Here is a 17,023-nt window from a genome sequence, read left to right as displayed (position 1 = left end):
CCCCACTAGGCCACCACCACTACCCTCACTAGGCCACCACTACCCCCACTACCCAGGGACTACTGATGATTACTATAGAATTACATCTATGGCTAAATGCGGCACATTGCAGTACATTGATGTGAAAATTGTTGTGGCAAAGGTTGTGATAATCACTTTGAGAGCACGGAACAGTGTTAATGTTATGAACACTGTCCCTGTCAAATACATACATAAATAAATATATATAATATGTATAAATAAATGAATGAATACTATATTACTCTGGGCCATGGTATGGCTTGTTACAAAGTGTAAATGATTGCACAATAGCTACCACTGAGCACTTAGGAGCTGACAAACGTTCCTATTTACGTCTTATCTAGTTCCACTAGGTGGCACTTGAGCCCTGGCCCAGGAATAGCCTAGCATACAAGTATGGACATGATGAGGTACTGTGTCCATATCAACTCTTTGGAAGCATTTGCAGAGAATATTTTGGGTCACGTCTTGCCCAATGGGTTGTGAATTGGTATGATGTTCTTTGAGCTCAAATACGTAGAAGCCCATACTTGGGATAGCCAAGAGAGTTAGAGAGAGAGAGAGAGAGAGAGAGAGAGAGAGAGAGAAAGAAAGAGAGAGAGAGAGTGAGAGTTAAAGAGAGTGAGAGTTAAAGAGAGTGAGAGTTAGAGAGAGTGAGAGTTAGAGAGAGTGAGAGTCAGAGAGTGAGAGTCAGAGAGAGTGAGAGTCAGAGACAGGGAGAGAGAGAGAGAGAGAGAGAGAGGGAGAGAGGGAGAGAGAGAGAGGAAGGGAGGGAGAGAGAGAGTGAGTGAGAGTTAAAGAGAGTGAGAGTTAGAGAGAGTGAGAGTCAGAGACAGGGAGAGAGAGAGAGAGAGAGAGAGAGGAAGAGAGAGAGAGAGGGGGGGGAAGGGATGAGAGAGACCAACTGGATTTGTTCATCCCCGGTCTTTCAAAACAATGTGTGTTTGGCAATCCTGACCTGTTGACCAGCTCTGGGGTACTGGAATAAATGGATAAATGGTAAATGGACTGCACTTATATAGCTCCTTATTCCAAAGTGCTTTACAATTAGGGGTGTAAATCACCAGCTTCATCACGATACGATATTATATGTGCCCCACGGTGGTGTAGCGGTCTAAGCACTGGCCACTAGTGCATGCTGCCCACCGGGGACTGGGTTCAAATCCCAGCTCGCCAGATCCGGATATGGCTGGGGCACACACGCGGAGCGGCATATTGGGCGGCCGCTCCCGAGGGAGGTATAGGAGTAGTTCCGGACAAGGATCCGTCGCGCAACAGCGCCCCCGGGGTGCCGGAATAACAGGTGCTGGGCTCGAGGAGCCAGTCAGCTAGTCTGCCTGGCGGCCTCCTCTGGGACTGCCGGCCACGGGGGTCGTGCGGCGGATCCTTCGCAATAGGCAGGGGATAATTGGATGCAAGGATTGGGTTCAATTGGCTACCAAATTGGGTGAAAAAGGGGATAAAATCAGAAGAAAAAAAAAATAAAGAAAAAAAAAACGATACGATATTATATCGATTTGTTTGTATGACGATACAATGTTTGACGATATCACAATGTCAGTCACGATACGATTTCGATTCGATTCGATTCGATTCAAGATCGATATGACGATATTGTAGGAGTTGGAGCGTACAAACGAAACGGAGACTTGCTGCCAGTATAAAGCTGACTGTGTCGGCGTTTATTTAACTCATGACATAGCCCCCTGGTAACACACAACACTTCCTTATATGTTACCTGTAACCCCATACGTCACACCCCAGTGACCGGCGTTAAAGTGCCCGCACACAATTCCCCATTACCAAACACACAGGTGAATTATGTACATCATACATCATAGTATTGTCCGCTACAATATGATCGATATGACGCGATATCATGTTGTGTGCGTGTGTGTGTGTGTCTGTTTGTGTGTATAAGTTGTATCCCCTCCCCGACCCTACCATGCCCCCCCCAAAAAACACACGTTAGCTACTTTAGCTTAACTTCTGTTAGCATGCAGTGTTGTGAATATGTGTGTCTGTGCGGCTAGTTGGCCTGTAGCAGCCCAGTGGACGTGGAGGTAGATGTGTGTCCCTGTGGTGGGCTGTGAGGAACACACGGTGCTTGTTGTTTGTTTTATTCGCAAAGTTATTGTAGCTAACGTTAGCTAACTAAGCTAGGCAGGCTAGCGCAACGTGGGTTTGGAAGGACAGCTCAGAGCAGAGAGGAGAGGAGAGGTGGGGTTTGGGAGTCCGCGTTTGACTGGCTGACAGCGTCAGTAACATGTGGGCTGCGTTCGTCAACTCGCTCTGAGAGCGCCGGAGCGCAACACTGGGTTCAACGTCAAGTCATTTGATTGGACAAGAGGCGTTCCGCGAGTGCTGATCAGATTTCCAGAGCGTGTTTGACGAACGCAGCCAGCGTCAGTCAACATGTTGAGTTTTCCCAACCGAGCAGAGAGTGTAAACGTCTGCTAGTCGCGCGCTGCACGGAAATGGTGACAGTCACGCAGAATGTGCCATTTCAAAATAAAGGTGTATCTTTAAGATGACGATATAGATCGATGTTTTTACATTGCGTCGATGTAATCAGATCGTTAGTCAATGAATCGATGCATCGATGTGAATCGATGTATCGTTACACCCCTATTTACAATGGCCTCTCATTCACCCACACACCAATGGTGACAAGCTACCATGCAAGGCGCTGGCCCGCTCATTGTGAGCAATTTGGGCTAGGAGGCTGATCTGAGACCAGCTCTGGGGGTACTTACTCTTCTAGGAAGTGCTGCTGGGGTCCAATGACCGAGCCGGGCCGGCAGATCCTGATCCAGGCGATGGTCTCGGCCGCCGTGAAGCGGTAGTGCTTCATCAGGTAACAGCCAATCAGGGTGCCCGTACGACCAAGGCCGGCTAATGAGAGGCGGAGGACAGGAAAGAAGGAGAGGAAGGAGTCAGAAATGGTAAAAGCGAGAGAGAGAAATTCAGAAAGAGTGAGAGATGGGGGGAGAAAGATGGAGTGGTGGTTAATATAGTAGCCATGCATAAGTAATGGGAACAGTGACTAATTTGTTCTCCTTTTGGCTCTATACACCGAAACTTTTTTTTTCAGACTTTTATTCTGAAATAAATTTTGGGGGACTTTTATTCTGAAACTTTTTTCCCCCAGACTTTTATTCTGAAACGTTTTTTTCTGACTTTTATTATTTTTTCAGACTTTGCATTTTAAATCAAACAATTACTAAACTATTACTATATTAATACCTAGGAGGTTAAAGTAGAGACTCTCAGCTTTTATTTGGTGGTATCTGTGTCCATATTGGTTTTACCATATAGAAATGACAACACTTTTTATATGTAGTCGTGATCCCCCATATTTTCAGCGCACCAGAAGCAAAGGATGATTGTCGTTACGGGGGTTTAGTCAGGTGAGTTTTGTCGTCCTTTGTGCAGGCATAAGAGAGCTGTCAACGTCTCGTATTGATTCTAGGCTTTGCATTTGCCTTTGGAGTTCTGCTATTGACGTCATAAGCCAAAAGACGAACAAATCGTTAGTTTCATGCTTCACTTGTGGTCAGCCGAGCCATCTTTGTATGTAGTGTCAAAAACACCTATGTATAGCCATTGGATCAAGGAGGTCATGTACCATATTAAACTAGAGAAAATTAGATATACCGTTAGAGGATCCACTAAGAAATTCCTCACTATTTGTATTTGGCAACCTTTCCTAACCTTTTTTGAAGAATCTGACAGCATGATAATGTATTATCATTTCATTTATTTTACTTTTATGGGCGGTACATGGTCTGGCTATGTATAGTGTTTGTATATATGTATATGTCTGGTATTTGGGGGACGGGGGGTTTATTTAAGTTTGTTCTCTGTTAGTCCTGTGATATATTGTGAAAAACAAAATAAAAAAACATTGATAAAAAAAAGAAAACCGCCTATGACAAAGAGATGACTTGGGCAGATTTAGTGATTTTGGAACGTGAACAAGCATTCTGGTAGGCTGATGTCATAGGCAATAATGCACAGTGAATCAGCAGTGTTAGGAGAGGAGAGGCAGATATATCTCAATTTGGCCAAAATATGACTAAGGCAATTATGCTATGAGGCTAACGAAATGTGAAACACAGCATGTCATCACAGTAAATGCATGAATTAGACCTTAAAGTACAAAGACAGACTTTCACATTAACCTCAGACAGACGTACAGTCACTCTGGCACTAGAGAACTTGACATCACCACGACAGTCGCTGTCAGTAGAAGGGCTTTTGTTGAACAACACTGCCCCCTCATGGCTAAACCTGCACATCACTAGGCACCATGATGGTTCCAAGAAGGTACCAATTGTGTTTATGCACCATTACACATTTCCTGCATCTGTAGCAACAGCATGTTGTCATCAATCTCTACTGTCTCTATCCTCCTCTCTCTCACCCATCCTTCCTGTCAATCTCTACTGTCTCTATCCTCCTCTCTCTCACATCCATCCTTCCTGTCAGTCTCTACTGTCTCTATCCTCCTCTCTCTCACATCCATCCTTCCTGTCAGTCTCTACTGTCTCTATCCTCCTCTCTCTCACCCATCCTTCCTGTCAGTCTCTACTGTCTCTATCCTCCTCTCTCTCTCACCCATCCTTCCTGTCAGTCTCTACTGTCTCTATCCTCCTCTCTCTCTCACCCATCCTTCCTGTCAGTCTCTACTGTCTCTATCCTCCTCTCTCTCACCCATCCTTCCTGTCAATCTCTACTGTCTCTATCCTCCTCTCTCTCACCCATCCTTCCTGTCAGTCTCTACTGTCTCTATCCTCCTCTCTCTTTCACCCATCCTTCCTGTCAATCTCTACTGTCTCTATCCTCCTCTCTCTCTCACCCATCCTTCCTGTCAGTCTCTACTGTCTCTATCCTCCTCTCTCTCTCACCCATCCTTCCTGTCAGTCTCTACTGTCTCTATCCTCCTCTCTCTCACCCATCCTTCCTGTCAATCTCTACCGTCTCTATCCTCCTCTCTCTCACCCATCCTTCCTGTCAATCTCTACTGTCTCTATCCTCCTCTCTCTCACCCATCCTTCCTGTCAGTCTCTACTGTCTCTATCCCAATAAAGCAGAAATGCCCTAAAATATATATATATATATGTATATATATATACAGTATATACAGTATATAAAATGAGCTAAAACACACCTTTTCTCCCTGGCCTTTGACCTGAGGTGGGCCTGCCTCCCGACACTGCACTTTTTGCACTTTTATTTCTGCACTTGTATTTTGTATTGCACCTTGTTTTTACTATATTTTAGCTGTTGTTTTCTCTTTTACTAGTGTTTTCTGTTTAGCACTTTGGCCGGCTGTTTGTCGTTGTAAAATGTGCTATATAAATAAACATTACTTAGTGGGGGTAGTGGTGGCCTAGTGGGGGTAGTGGTGGCCTAGTGGGGGTAGCGGTGGCCTAGTGGGGGTAGCGGTGGCCTAGTGGGGGTAGTGGTGGCCTAGTGGGGGTAGTAGTGGCCTAGTGGGGGTAGTAGTGGCCTAGTGGGGGTAGTGGTGGCCTAGTGTGGGATAGTGGTGGCCTAGTGGGGGTAGTGGTGGCCTAGTGGGGGTAGTGGTGGCCTAGTGGGGGTAGTGGTGGTCTAGTGGGGGCAGTGGTGGCCTAGTGGGGGTAGTAGTGGCCTAGTGGGGGTAGTGGTGGCCTAGTGGGGGTAGTGGTGGCCTAGTGGGGGTAGTGGTGGCCTAGTGGGGGTAGTGGTGGCCTAGTGGGGGTAGTGGTGGCCTAGTGGGGGTAGTGGTGGCCTAGTGGGGGTAGTGGTGGTCTAGTGGGGGTAGTGGTGGCCTAGTGGGGGTAGTGGTGGCCTAGTGGGGGTAGTGGTGGTCTAGTGGGGGTAGTGGTGGCCTAGTGGGGGTAGTGGTGGCCTAGTGGGGGTAGTGGTGGCCTAGTGGGGGTAGTGGTGGCCTAGTGGGGGTAGTGGTGGCCTAGTGGGGGTAGTGGTAGCCTAGTGGGGGTAGTGGTGGCCTAGTGGGGGGTAGTGGTGGCCTAGTGGAGGTAGTGGTGGCCTAGTGGGGGTAGTGGTGGCCTAGTGTGGGGTAGTAGTGGCCTAGTGGGGGTAGTGGTGGCCTAGTGGGGGTAGTGGTGGCCTAGTGGGGGTAGGGGTGGCCTAGTGGGGGTAGTAGTGGCCTAGTGGGGATAAAACCTCACCCTTGCAGTGGACGGCCACGGCGCCATCCGTGCTCTCGCAGATGTGCAGGAAGCGGCGTGTGATGGCGTCGCTGGGCGTGCTGCCGTCCACGAAGAACAGGTCGTAGTGGTCGAAGCCGGCGTCCGTGAAGCGCTTTGCGTCGTAGATCTTCTTGTTGAGCCGCACCACGCTGGTCACGCCGTGCTTCCTGAAGTAGGGGAAGTAGGCCTCGGGGGCGTGCAGCGGGTAGCCTGGAGGAGGAGAAGAAGAAGGCAAGAGATTTAGAAGAAGATTTCGAAAATAACAGGGTACCCACACCTTCTGAAACATCAAATTCAAGCACCTTTCAAGGACTTTCAAGACTCAATTCCCTCAAATTCAAGGACCCAACAAGGCAGTTTGAGACAGATCTAGATGACAATTTATATAAAATATTTATTTTTATTTTTTTTACATTTATAGACACTGGAGAAACAGAGAAACAGTACAAGGGGGGCAGTAGTAGTTTTAGGGGACACAGTAAAGGGGAAAAGCGGGGGGCAGTAGAAGTCTCAGGAGGAGCAGTTAAGGTGTAGCCTGAAGAGATGGCCACAATTAAAAGGCCTCAGTCCACAGTTAAAAGAAAATACTTAAATCCAAAAATGATTCTCACCGTTTTCTATCTTACTCTTAGGGTGGGGTCCGCTGAAGGCCAGAAACTTCCCTGGGACGATCCAGTTGAAGTCTCCATTTTCAACTCGCTGACAGAGAGGAAACACAGCCAATGTCAAATAGGGGCCCTGTCTAAAAGCTGAGCATGTCCAATAGAGGCCCGGTCTAAAAGCTGAGCATGTGAACAAAGTATCAACAAGAACAACCCCTTCTAGTCAAAGAACCACTTTTGCCACACCACTTTTTTGGTAGATATTGTCCTTTCCATTGTCAGCAGTATCTGAAAAGTCATGCTACTCCCATGAAGAGTAATCATTGTAAAAAAGATAATGCACATCAGTCCAGTCGAGTGCAGCGTTGCGTACCCCAGCCTACGACTGTGACTCTGAATAAGCTGCTGCCGTTTACAGAGAAGCACGGTCGATCAGACTGATGACTGGGCAAGTCTGGGCTCGCTGAATCCCAGGTCAAGGTGACATTGTTACATTTTGTTTTTGTGCGTTATTTTTATTTTATTTATTTATTTTGTGTCTCTCACTGGGCTGGGTGGGTGTTTAGGGGAAGGGAAAAAAGAAAAAGAAAAAAAAGGTGTTCTAGTTCTCTGTTCGAACACCAAATGGGGGATAAAGAAAAGAATGTGTCTACTTATTTTGAAGTCAATTGTATAGGCTACCTTGTCATTTGTATATTCTTATACCTGACTTATATGCTTCTATTGTCCAATAAAACATGTTTTACCTCATAGTGCTCGTACTCGTCCACGTCAAAGGTTTCAAAGTCGAAGAAGCCGTGCTGCAGAGCCTGCCAGAGAGAAGAGCACAGTCAGACAGGACAGACAGACAGGCAGACAGACAGGACAGACAGACAGACAGGCAGACAGGACAGACAGACAGACAGGCAGACAGGACAGTCTGGTTCATTTACATTCCCTACGGCGGAAAAAATACGGCTCATGCCAGAAACCGGTGGTTCTCAGACCTCTCCTCGGGGACCCCCGGCCGCTCCACATATTTGATCTGTTCCGCCACCGACTGCTTGATTCAACTAATCAAGTACAAAGCGTGATCCGTACTTGATTAGTTGAATCAGGTGTGCTGGTGGTGGAACAGATCAAATATGTGGAGCGGCTGGGGGTCCCTCGAGGAGAGGTTTGAGAACCACTGCCATAAACCAGAACTTTGTGGGAACTTTACATGCCGGGTTTCACATTATATAATAGTACAACTAGGGTCCGGTTTCACAGCCAACGCTTTTTAAGCCTCCTAGTCCTGGACTGGAAATCACACTTTCGATGTAAAATCTCCATTGAAGATACTCCATTTTAGTCTGGGATTATTAGGCTTAATAAACCTTGTCTGTAGAGCCCTACAAGTGTTAAGAGATAACTCACACACTGATGAAGGGGAATATATTATGAATATAGATCAAAGATAAGGAGGGGCCTCACAAGACATTGCTTTATCATCATGTTTTAAGCACTTTTCACACAAGGTGCTGTGTGAATCTATAAGGTCCTGAGAATATGATGACGACGTGATCCCGGTGAAAAGCGTCGGTTCAGCATCCAGACTAAAGTTTGTCAGGGTCACGTCGAGGTGAGAACTTCCCCCGTAGCCCTTCTCCCAAGTCATCCGCTGCCCTTACATCTGCACACTATTGTGGTCCTCTCGTCTAAGGCCTGTGGCATTTGTGGCCGAGGTGTTACATCAGTAGGGAGGCTCTGATTAAAACACGCGGTGCGCAGGTGTGTGGAGTCAGCCTTTTCACTGTCACGGATGACCACACTGCCACCGGTATGCGGGAGGTGTTATTAAACTCTGGGTGTGTGTGTGTGTGTGCCGTCTGGGTGTGTGTGTGTGTGTGTGTGTGTGTGTGTGTGTGTGTGTGCCGTCTGGGTGTGTGTGTCCGTGTCGTCTGTTTTCTTATCTCCCACTGATTGACTGGTTTCCAGTCTGAACAGGTTCAAAAAGCAAGAATGACCACAGAGACACGTTGACCTTCCTGTCACCTTTTAAAAGGAGTAGTTGAACTGCTAACTGCCCAGCAGTATCTGATCTCATTTGAGGTCAGGTTGATGGGAAAGGTCTGGTAAGACCTGAGATGCAGGGTTTCTGTGGAACGGTCATGTTGTGTCACTGCCTAGTGTGTTATTCTGAGTCTTGAAGAAACCCCCATAGATTGAAGACCCATCATGTCTTCAGGCTACATCTTAACTGCCCCTCCTAAAGACCTCTTCATCCCCTCTACCACCCCCCCCCCGCGGACCGTTTCTTTACTGTAAATCAATTAATAATAATTTTTAAAAGTAATTCTTCCTTCTTCTAGCATTGTGACTGCCAATGGCCCCTGGTGCTAGCATAGATTACCGTACTTTGTCTTGCTATGACTGATGGATCGATGACGCACTTAGACAAAAGTGTTTGTTGTAAGTCGCTTTGGATAAAGACGTCTGCTAAATGCCAAAAAATAAATAAATAAATAAAATAAAATAAAATTAGAAGAAATACTGCTTTAGTGTCCTCTATGAAGGCAGTCTTGATTTAGAAACCTGTCCTGTGTAGCCCTGTGTAGTCCTGCGTAGTCCTGTGTAGCCCTGTGTAGTCCTGTGTAGTCCTGTGTAGTCCTGTGTAGTCCTGTGTAGCCCTGTGCCATGAAGCTGTTCATTAAAATCACAACCTGCCACAGGAGCTCACATGAAGCAGGACAAAGGCCACGGCACAAGAGCCTCAGAGATGACAGAGTGGGAGCATGACCCGACACACACACACACACACACACACACACACACACACACAGACACACAGAGAGCGACACACACACACACAGACACACAGAGACACACAGAGACACACAGAGACACACAGACACAGACACAGAGACAGAGACAGAGACAGAGACACACACTCACACACAGACCCCCACACACACACTCACAGAAAGACACACACAGAGAGAGACACACAGAGAGAGAGACACACACACACACACACACAGAGACACACACACACACACACACAGAGACACACACACACACACACACACACACAGAAAGACACACACACACACACACACACAGAAAGACACACACAGAGAGACACACACACACACACACACACACACACACACTCACACACACACAGAGACACACACACACACACACACATACACACACACACAGAAAGACACACACAGAGAGACACACACACACACACACACACGCACACACACACACACACACACACACACACACACACAGGTGAGGCTGACAGCTTCTTTATCCCCCCCCTCCCCCCAGGTCCCTGGTGATGACAGCTGTCTCAGGAGCTCTCCCCCACAGGTCGCTGTTACGCAACTGCTCTGTTCTCCTGGGCAGCTTTAAGAGACACTCACACACACACACACTCACACACACACACACACACACACACACACACACACACAACACACAACACACACACACCCAACACACGCACCCAACACACACACACCCAACACACACACCCAACACACACACCCAACACACACACACCCAACACACACACACCCAACACCCACACACCCAACACACACAACACATTTGTAACAGGACAAAGGCGTGAGGAGGAGGAGACAGAGAGGAACCCTCAGACGGGCCGCAGCATCTCAGGTTAACCGCATCTCCACCCAAACTGCCGAAATAATCGTTCACATTGTTCCCTCTGTTCTGCTGCTTTACAGATCACCAATGGCCTTTTATTCCAAAAACAGCCCATCATTCCTCATACATAACTGTTGACAATGCTACGGCTTCTTATCGACTGTCACTACCTGTCACACAACCGGCCTGATGTCGTTTTAAGAGAGGAGATTTATAGTAAACAAACTAAGCCTTTGTTTGAAGAAGCTTGTAGTTGCCTCACCTCTTCCCCCTCCTCTTGTGTTTGTACAATGTTGCTTTTATCACCAACTAACTCTCCTACTATGGAACCTGATTCACCTAGCACCTTCCAACACGTGTGTGTGTGTGTGTGTGTGTGTGTGTGTGTGAGAGAGACAAGTGATTAATTCATCAAATTAGACTGGCGTGCTAAATGTGCCACTGGGTGGTTCCAGCAGTGCAGATGCTAACCAGTTAAACAGTCAACCAGGGAGCAGACTGCTGTGATTACAGCCAAGGAACAGCCTGGTAATTAAGACTGACAACAGACTGAGCCAATATGATACAATAAAGGGCTCTGCACACAGCGTGCGATTTCTGTTGCGCGTCAACGTTCCATTTTGAAGTTTGAATGGAAGTCTATGAGAACATACAACAGAAATTGCATCGCACGCTGTGTGCATTGGGATGCGATGTTTTATGATTTTCTCATAGACTTCCATTCAAACTTCAAAATGGAACGTTGACGCGCAACAGAAATCGCACGCTGTGTGCAGAGCCCTTTACTCAGCCTTACTTAACCTTACTCAACCTTACTTAACCTTACTCAACCTTACACTTAGTCAACCTTACTCACACTTACTCCACCTTACACTTAGTCAACCTTACTTAACCTTACTTACACAACCATAGTCAACCTTACTCACACTGACTCAACCTTACTCAACCCTTACTCACACTGACTCAACCTTACTCAACTCAATGTTTGAATCTGTAATCTTTGAAGTTTATCATTTAAAAATGTTTTGATAAAAGGAGTGAGGCAATAGTGTGTGTGTGTGTGTGTGTGTATGTATGCCTGTGCGTGCGTGTGTGCATGCATGCGTGTGTGTGTGTGTGTGTGCGCATGTGTACGTACGTGTGCGTGCGTGTATGTGTGTGTGTGTGTGTGTGTACGTGTACACAGTGCTCAGGTTGTGCTCCCCATCAGTCATCCCTGCAGCGAGGAGGACAATGGAAAAAGCAGCGCTGCAGGAATGTGCTGAGCAGCACCGAGACATTCCTGTCTGAGAGGCGGTCCGACCCGTCCGTCTGGAGGAGCGTCCCGCAGGACAGGACCGTGGTATCTGTTGGTATCTGTTGTGGCCGCGCCAATAAGACCGGGCCTATAATTAGAACTTATGTTGTTTTTTCCCCCAAGGTTGATCTCCCGACCCAAGACTGACATTGGATTTGTAAGCCGTGACGATTAGAGAGAGACACACACACACACTAGCACACACACACACACACACACACACACACACTAGCACACTCAATCCCTAGCACATCCACTATCTGTGTGTGAGTGTGTGTGTGTGTGTGTGTGTGTGTGTGTGTGTGAGAGAGTTTGCCTTTGTCCACCCAGACTGTGTGAGAGTGTGTGTGTGTGTGTGTGTGTGTGTGTGCGTGTGTGTGAGTGTGAGTGTGTGTGTGAGACAAGAATGCCCCACCTGCTGTTCAACGTGAGGGCGAGTTGCACTTGTTGCACCTGCATGGTTACATAAGTGAAACCGTACAGAAACTGGCTGAAACACTTAACACACTGTTATTCTCAAGCAAATGGGCTGACAACACACATCCCAACACTTGTTTTTAGGTTAAGAGCCAGGGGGGCGGGGGAAACTGTGGCCACGCTCAGATTGATAGACGGAGCGCTGACGCAACGATTACCAACCGTTGATATTGAGACGGTGGTTTTAAATACATTATATAACTGAAAAATGTACGCACTCGCGGCAATGTAAGTCACTTTGGATAAAAGCATCATCTAAATGGCCTGTATTATTATATTAAATATTTATTTGAACAGCCTTCCTAGCCAGCTAAGGGCAGTACAGAGATTGGACTCTTTTAAGACGGGCCTAAAAAACTTTTTATTCAAAAAGGCATTTGACTGTTGAACCTGTGTTCATTCTTGTGATTTATTTTGTGTTTTTTGTTATGTTTTTAACTTATTATGTTTTTGTTTTTAACTTAGTATGTTTTTAGGCTGTTTTTGTTTTTAACTTATTATGTTTTTAGGCAGTTTTTTTTGTTGTTGTTGTTTTTTAAAGTCTGTAGCACTCTGAGATTCTTCAATACGAATAAAATGCATTATTATTATTATTATTATTATTTATTTATTTCAAGTTACTTGCATACTGTATCTGCAATTGCTGTGTAAACCTGAGCTTGCATGTGGTTTGCCATGTAATTAGAGGGTAATTAAACCATGTAATTAGAGGGTAATTAAACCATGTAATTAGAGGGTAATTAAACCATGTAATTAGAGGGTAATTAAACCATGTAATTAGAGGGTAATTAAATGACAGGTTGGCAGTATAATAATCAGTGTCCACCTTCTCTGGAGGAGAGGAAACTGGGGTGCAAACTGGAATGAACTAACGTTAGGAAATTAGAACAAACTCACCTTGCGGATTCCTTGTAAGGAGTCGAGGATCGTTAGGTTGTACGCACAGTTTCCAAAGGAGGCATCCCTGTAAAACACAAGAGATAAAGGAGAGGTTCGTGACTAAAAGGGTCACTCATACACACACACACACACACACACAAATACACACTCTTTATTTCAGGTGCACATTACATTAAAGTGAAAGCATTTCCCGCATTATGTTTAACAATTGGCCACACGTCATTGGGCCACGCATCAGCCCAGTTCCCACAGAGATGATTTTGTATTTTATTTTAGCCTATTATTCAATTGTCACTTTATGTTGTTGTTGTTGTTGTTGTTTCGTGGCCTGAGCTACTGTACACCTGACCTCTCCCTCAGGGATCAATACAGTACCTACCTCCCTATCTTAACTACCATCATTTACCTACACAGACCCCAGATCTGCTTATTAACAGGACCGGTCCGATACTGGTTTTGACACAGGTAAAGGTTTAACACTAGAACAGCCATGGGTGAGTAAAAAGGTTTTTATATCTTCGCACTCAATCAAATTTCAGGACCCTCCTTTCATGACTGTTCCTAGATATGTGCGTTCTACCACCCAGTATGCTTACATTTTCAAAATCACATCAGGATAAGCAAGTATAAAGCCGTTTTGCAGTGTAGGAGGCTGGCCATAGCGACGACTCTCCACGCCACTCTATCCCACCTGGAGAGGGGAAACAGCTACGCGAGACTGCTCTTCGTGGACTTCAGCTCCGCCTTTAACACCATCCTTCCAGACAGGCTAGTGACCAAACTACTAGACCTGGGTCTATCACACTCTATATGTGCGTGGATCAAGGACTTCCTGACCGACCGCCCCCAGAGGGTGCGGGTGGGCCCCCACACCTCCACAGCCCTCAGCCTCAGCACTGGGTCACCCCAGGGCTGCGTGCTAAGCCCCATCCTCTACAACCTCTACACCCACGACTTCACCCCCATCCACCCCAGCAACTACATCGTAAAGTTTGCAGACGACACCACCGTGGTGGGATATATCTCGGGGGGGGGACGAGGCGGCGTACAGGGATGAGGTAGAGCAATTGAGCAAGCTGTGCAAGGTTAACAACCTGCTGCTAAACAAGTCAAAGACCCAGGAATTCATCGTAGACTTCAGGAGGAAAAAGTCCGAGATCCTGCCCCTGCTCATCGACGGAGAGAGCGTGGAGATAGTCTCAACCCTCCGATTCCTGGGACACAACATGCGGGATGACCTGGCCTGGAAGGACAACACTAAAGGCACCATCAAGAGGGCACAACAGCGGCTATACACCCTGAGATGCCTCAAGAAACAACACAACAAGAAGGAGATACTGGTGGCCTTCTACCACGGCGCAGTGGAGAGCATCCTCACCTTCGGCATCTCCAACTGGTTCCACAGCTGCACAACAGCGGAGAGAAACGAGCTACAGAGAGTCGTGAGAACAGCACAGAAGATCACCGGCGCCCCCCTCCCCTCTCTGGAGGAGCTGTACAAAACACGCTGTCTCAGGAGGGCCTCCAAGATCTCCAAGGACCCGACCCACCCTGGGCACGAACACTTTGTCAAGCTGCCCTCGAACAGGAGGTACAGGACCCCGGCCGCAAAGACAAACAGACTGACGGACAGCTTCTACCACAGGGCCGTCAAGGCCCTGAACACAGAAAAGGCCTAAGTTCTGGGCCCAGGACAGTCCGGACGGATTGTATGGCAGCTAGTGCTGAGGCACAAACATGTACATTTTCAAGCCTGCAAACTGTGACACTTTAAAATAATGTGAAAAAATACTTTCTTGTGTAATATGACAACCCTAGTTGACTATCTGTGCAGTATAGTACAGTGGATTGTGTACATAGCCTTTATTGATGTAAACCAGCTCCTTACCTTCTTGTGATTTTATGCATCTATGCTTTTTCTAAAATGTGTTTCTTTTTCCTTTCCTAAACACCAGGGGAGCCTCCCCTCCTAAATTTCGTTGTTTGGTACCTGTACTGTAGCAATGACAAATAAAGTCTATCTATCTATCTATCTATCTATCTAATTTACAAGCCGGCCAACTAGTGGTCGTTGTGGGTAAATAGCAGCTTCCCATTGTAAAGACTATGGTCATTTGACTCCCGAGGCGGCTCTTATAGAAGGTAGAAAAAACACGGCTGTTCTAGTGTTAAGCGGCATGCCCGACCCCAGGTCAGTTTACAAACACAAACAGTCACGGTGAGTTACGGGGTACGTGCCTCTGTGTACACAGCCTCTGGGGCTGGACGGGAGGTTGTGACTCGTGTCAGTTGGTGGTGAAATGAAAAGCGTTCGTTTACGTTGTTAGGCATGTTTACATTGTTAGGGATGTTTACATTTAGCCTACGTTCCATTTTTGCCATTTAGCAGACGCCTTTATCCAAACGAATCGTCTATATCCATCAGTCATCGTAAGAAATAGTCATCTATGCCAATTCTTTTGTATTATTATTATAGTAGAGAAACTGTACAGGGAGGTAGTGGGGATGAGGAGGTCTTCAGAAGGGACAGTTAAGACGTAGCCTGAGGAGACGGGTCTTCAGTCTGCCGTGGAAGCCGGGTAGTGAAGGGATGTTCAAGGGAGACGTTCCCTTATAAAAATGGGCTTAGGAAATGAGATCCGAGAAGTGGAGGAGATCAGCGGCCCCTGGAGTCGTAATAAAAAAGAGAGAGAGAGAAAATCCATTTTCTAGCACGACGACTGCCAATGGCCCCTGGCCTGAGCATAGATTACTTTCTCCTGCTGTGACTGGTGGGTAGATGATTCACTTACTTAGTGAAATGTATTCGTTGTAACCCGCTTTCGACAAAGGCGTCTGCTAAATGCCAAACACGTAAGTTTACATAAAAACGGCACTTATTTGGGGGCGGATATACAGGAAATATTTTTAGGGAAAAAATCGAAAACATCTACAGCGCTTTTGGCACTCTTTGTGAAGGTAGAAAAGAAGCACAAACACACACACACACACACAACACTCGGACTCAAGAACAAAACACACACACACACACACACACAACGCTCACACTCAAGAACACACACACACACACACACAACGCTCACACTCAAGAACACCACACACACAACATTCACGAACAACATACACACAACACTCACACCCAAGAACAACACACACACACAACACTCGCATAACACTCGCACTCAAGAACAATACACACACAACACACACACCACACACACACACTCAACACTCACTCAACACTCACACACACACACACACACACACACGCACCACACACACACACACGCACCACACACGCACCACACACACACGAACAACACACACACACAACACTCACACCCAAGAACAACACACACACACAACACTCGCACAACACTCGCACTCAAGAACAATACACACACAACACTCACACTCAAGAACAACACACACACACACACACACACCCCCCCGCAGCCCTCTAAGGCAGCATATTAACGGTGCACGCTGCTACAGCACTTCATGTCTTATTCCGTATGCACGTTTTAAGCTGAAGGAAAGGAAAAGAAAGAAAGCAAATAGGTCAAATTCAGCTGTGCTATTTCCCTTTCTTCTCTCTCGCTCTCTTGAAGTTGGAGTGTAGCTGGGGGCTGCGTGGGCTCTGCTGCTGGAATATGAATGGGAGAGCTTCAACCAGCAGCATCCCTTAGTACAGTAGGGCACTCACACCAAGCAGCGTCAGAGGCACCGCCAGGAGAGGAGGAGGTCAGCTACTCTGACACCACTGGCAAACAACCGCCGACACACAAACAGGACGTGTTGTTGTTCAAACAAACAAACAAAGTGACAGTTGGTTTTTAAATCCTGTTGTGTTCTTTTTCTAGATTCTTCTTCCCGTGACT

General features: G+C 46.7%; 1 protein-coding gene across 1 annotated transcript in view; it reads right to left on the bottom strand.

Annotated features, from left to right (window-relative positions):
- Window positions 1–17,023, bottom strand: part of cdc14ab (cell division cycle 14Ab) — a gene marked incomplete at its 3' end in the record, with an annotated part of 51,532 nt that overhangs the window by 14,341 nt on the left and 20,168 nt on the right. The window contains exons 6-10 of the mRNA XM_080529475.1: window positions 13,140–13,206; window positions 7,570–7,632; window positions 6,833–6,920; window positions 6,201–6,431; window positions 2,778–2,916 (exon numbers count right to left, since the gene is read on the bottom strand). Of these exons, the coding sequence (XP_080385601.1) occupies window positions 2,778–2,916; window positions 6,201–6,431; window positions 6,833–6,920; window positions 7,570–7,632; window positions 13,140–13,206 (588 nt within the window). The remainder of the gene's footprint in view (window positions 1–2,777; window positions 2,917–6,200; window positions 6,432–6,832; window positions 6,921–7,569; window positions 7,633–13,139; window positions 13,207–17,023) is intronic.

The sequence above is a fragment of the Nansenia antarctica genome (genome assembly GCF_963989245.1).
Source record: "Nansenia antarctica genome assembly, chromosome: 1".
Classification (NCBI taxonomy): Eukaryota; Metazoa; Chordata; class Actinopteri; order Argentiniformes; family Microstomatidae; genus Nansenia; species Nansenia antarctica.
The sequence above is the reverse complement of the archived record's forward strand: the minus strand, read 5'-3'. Positions and strand labels throughout refer to the sequence as shown.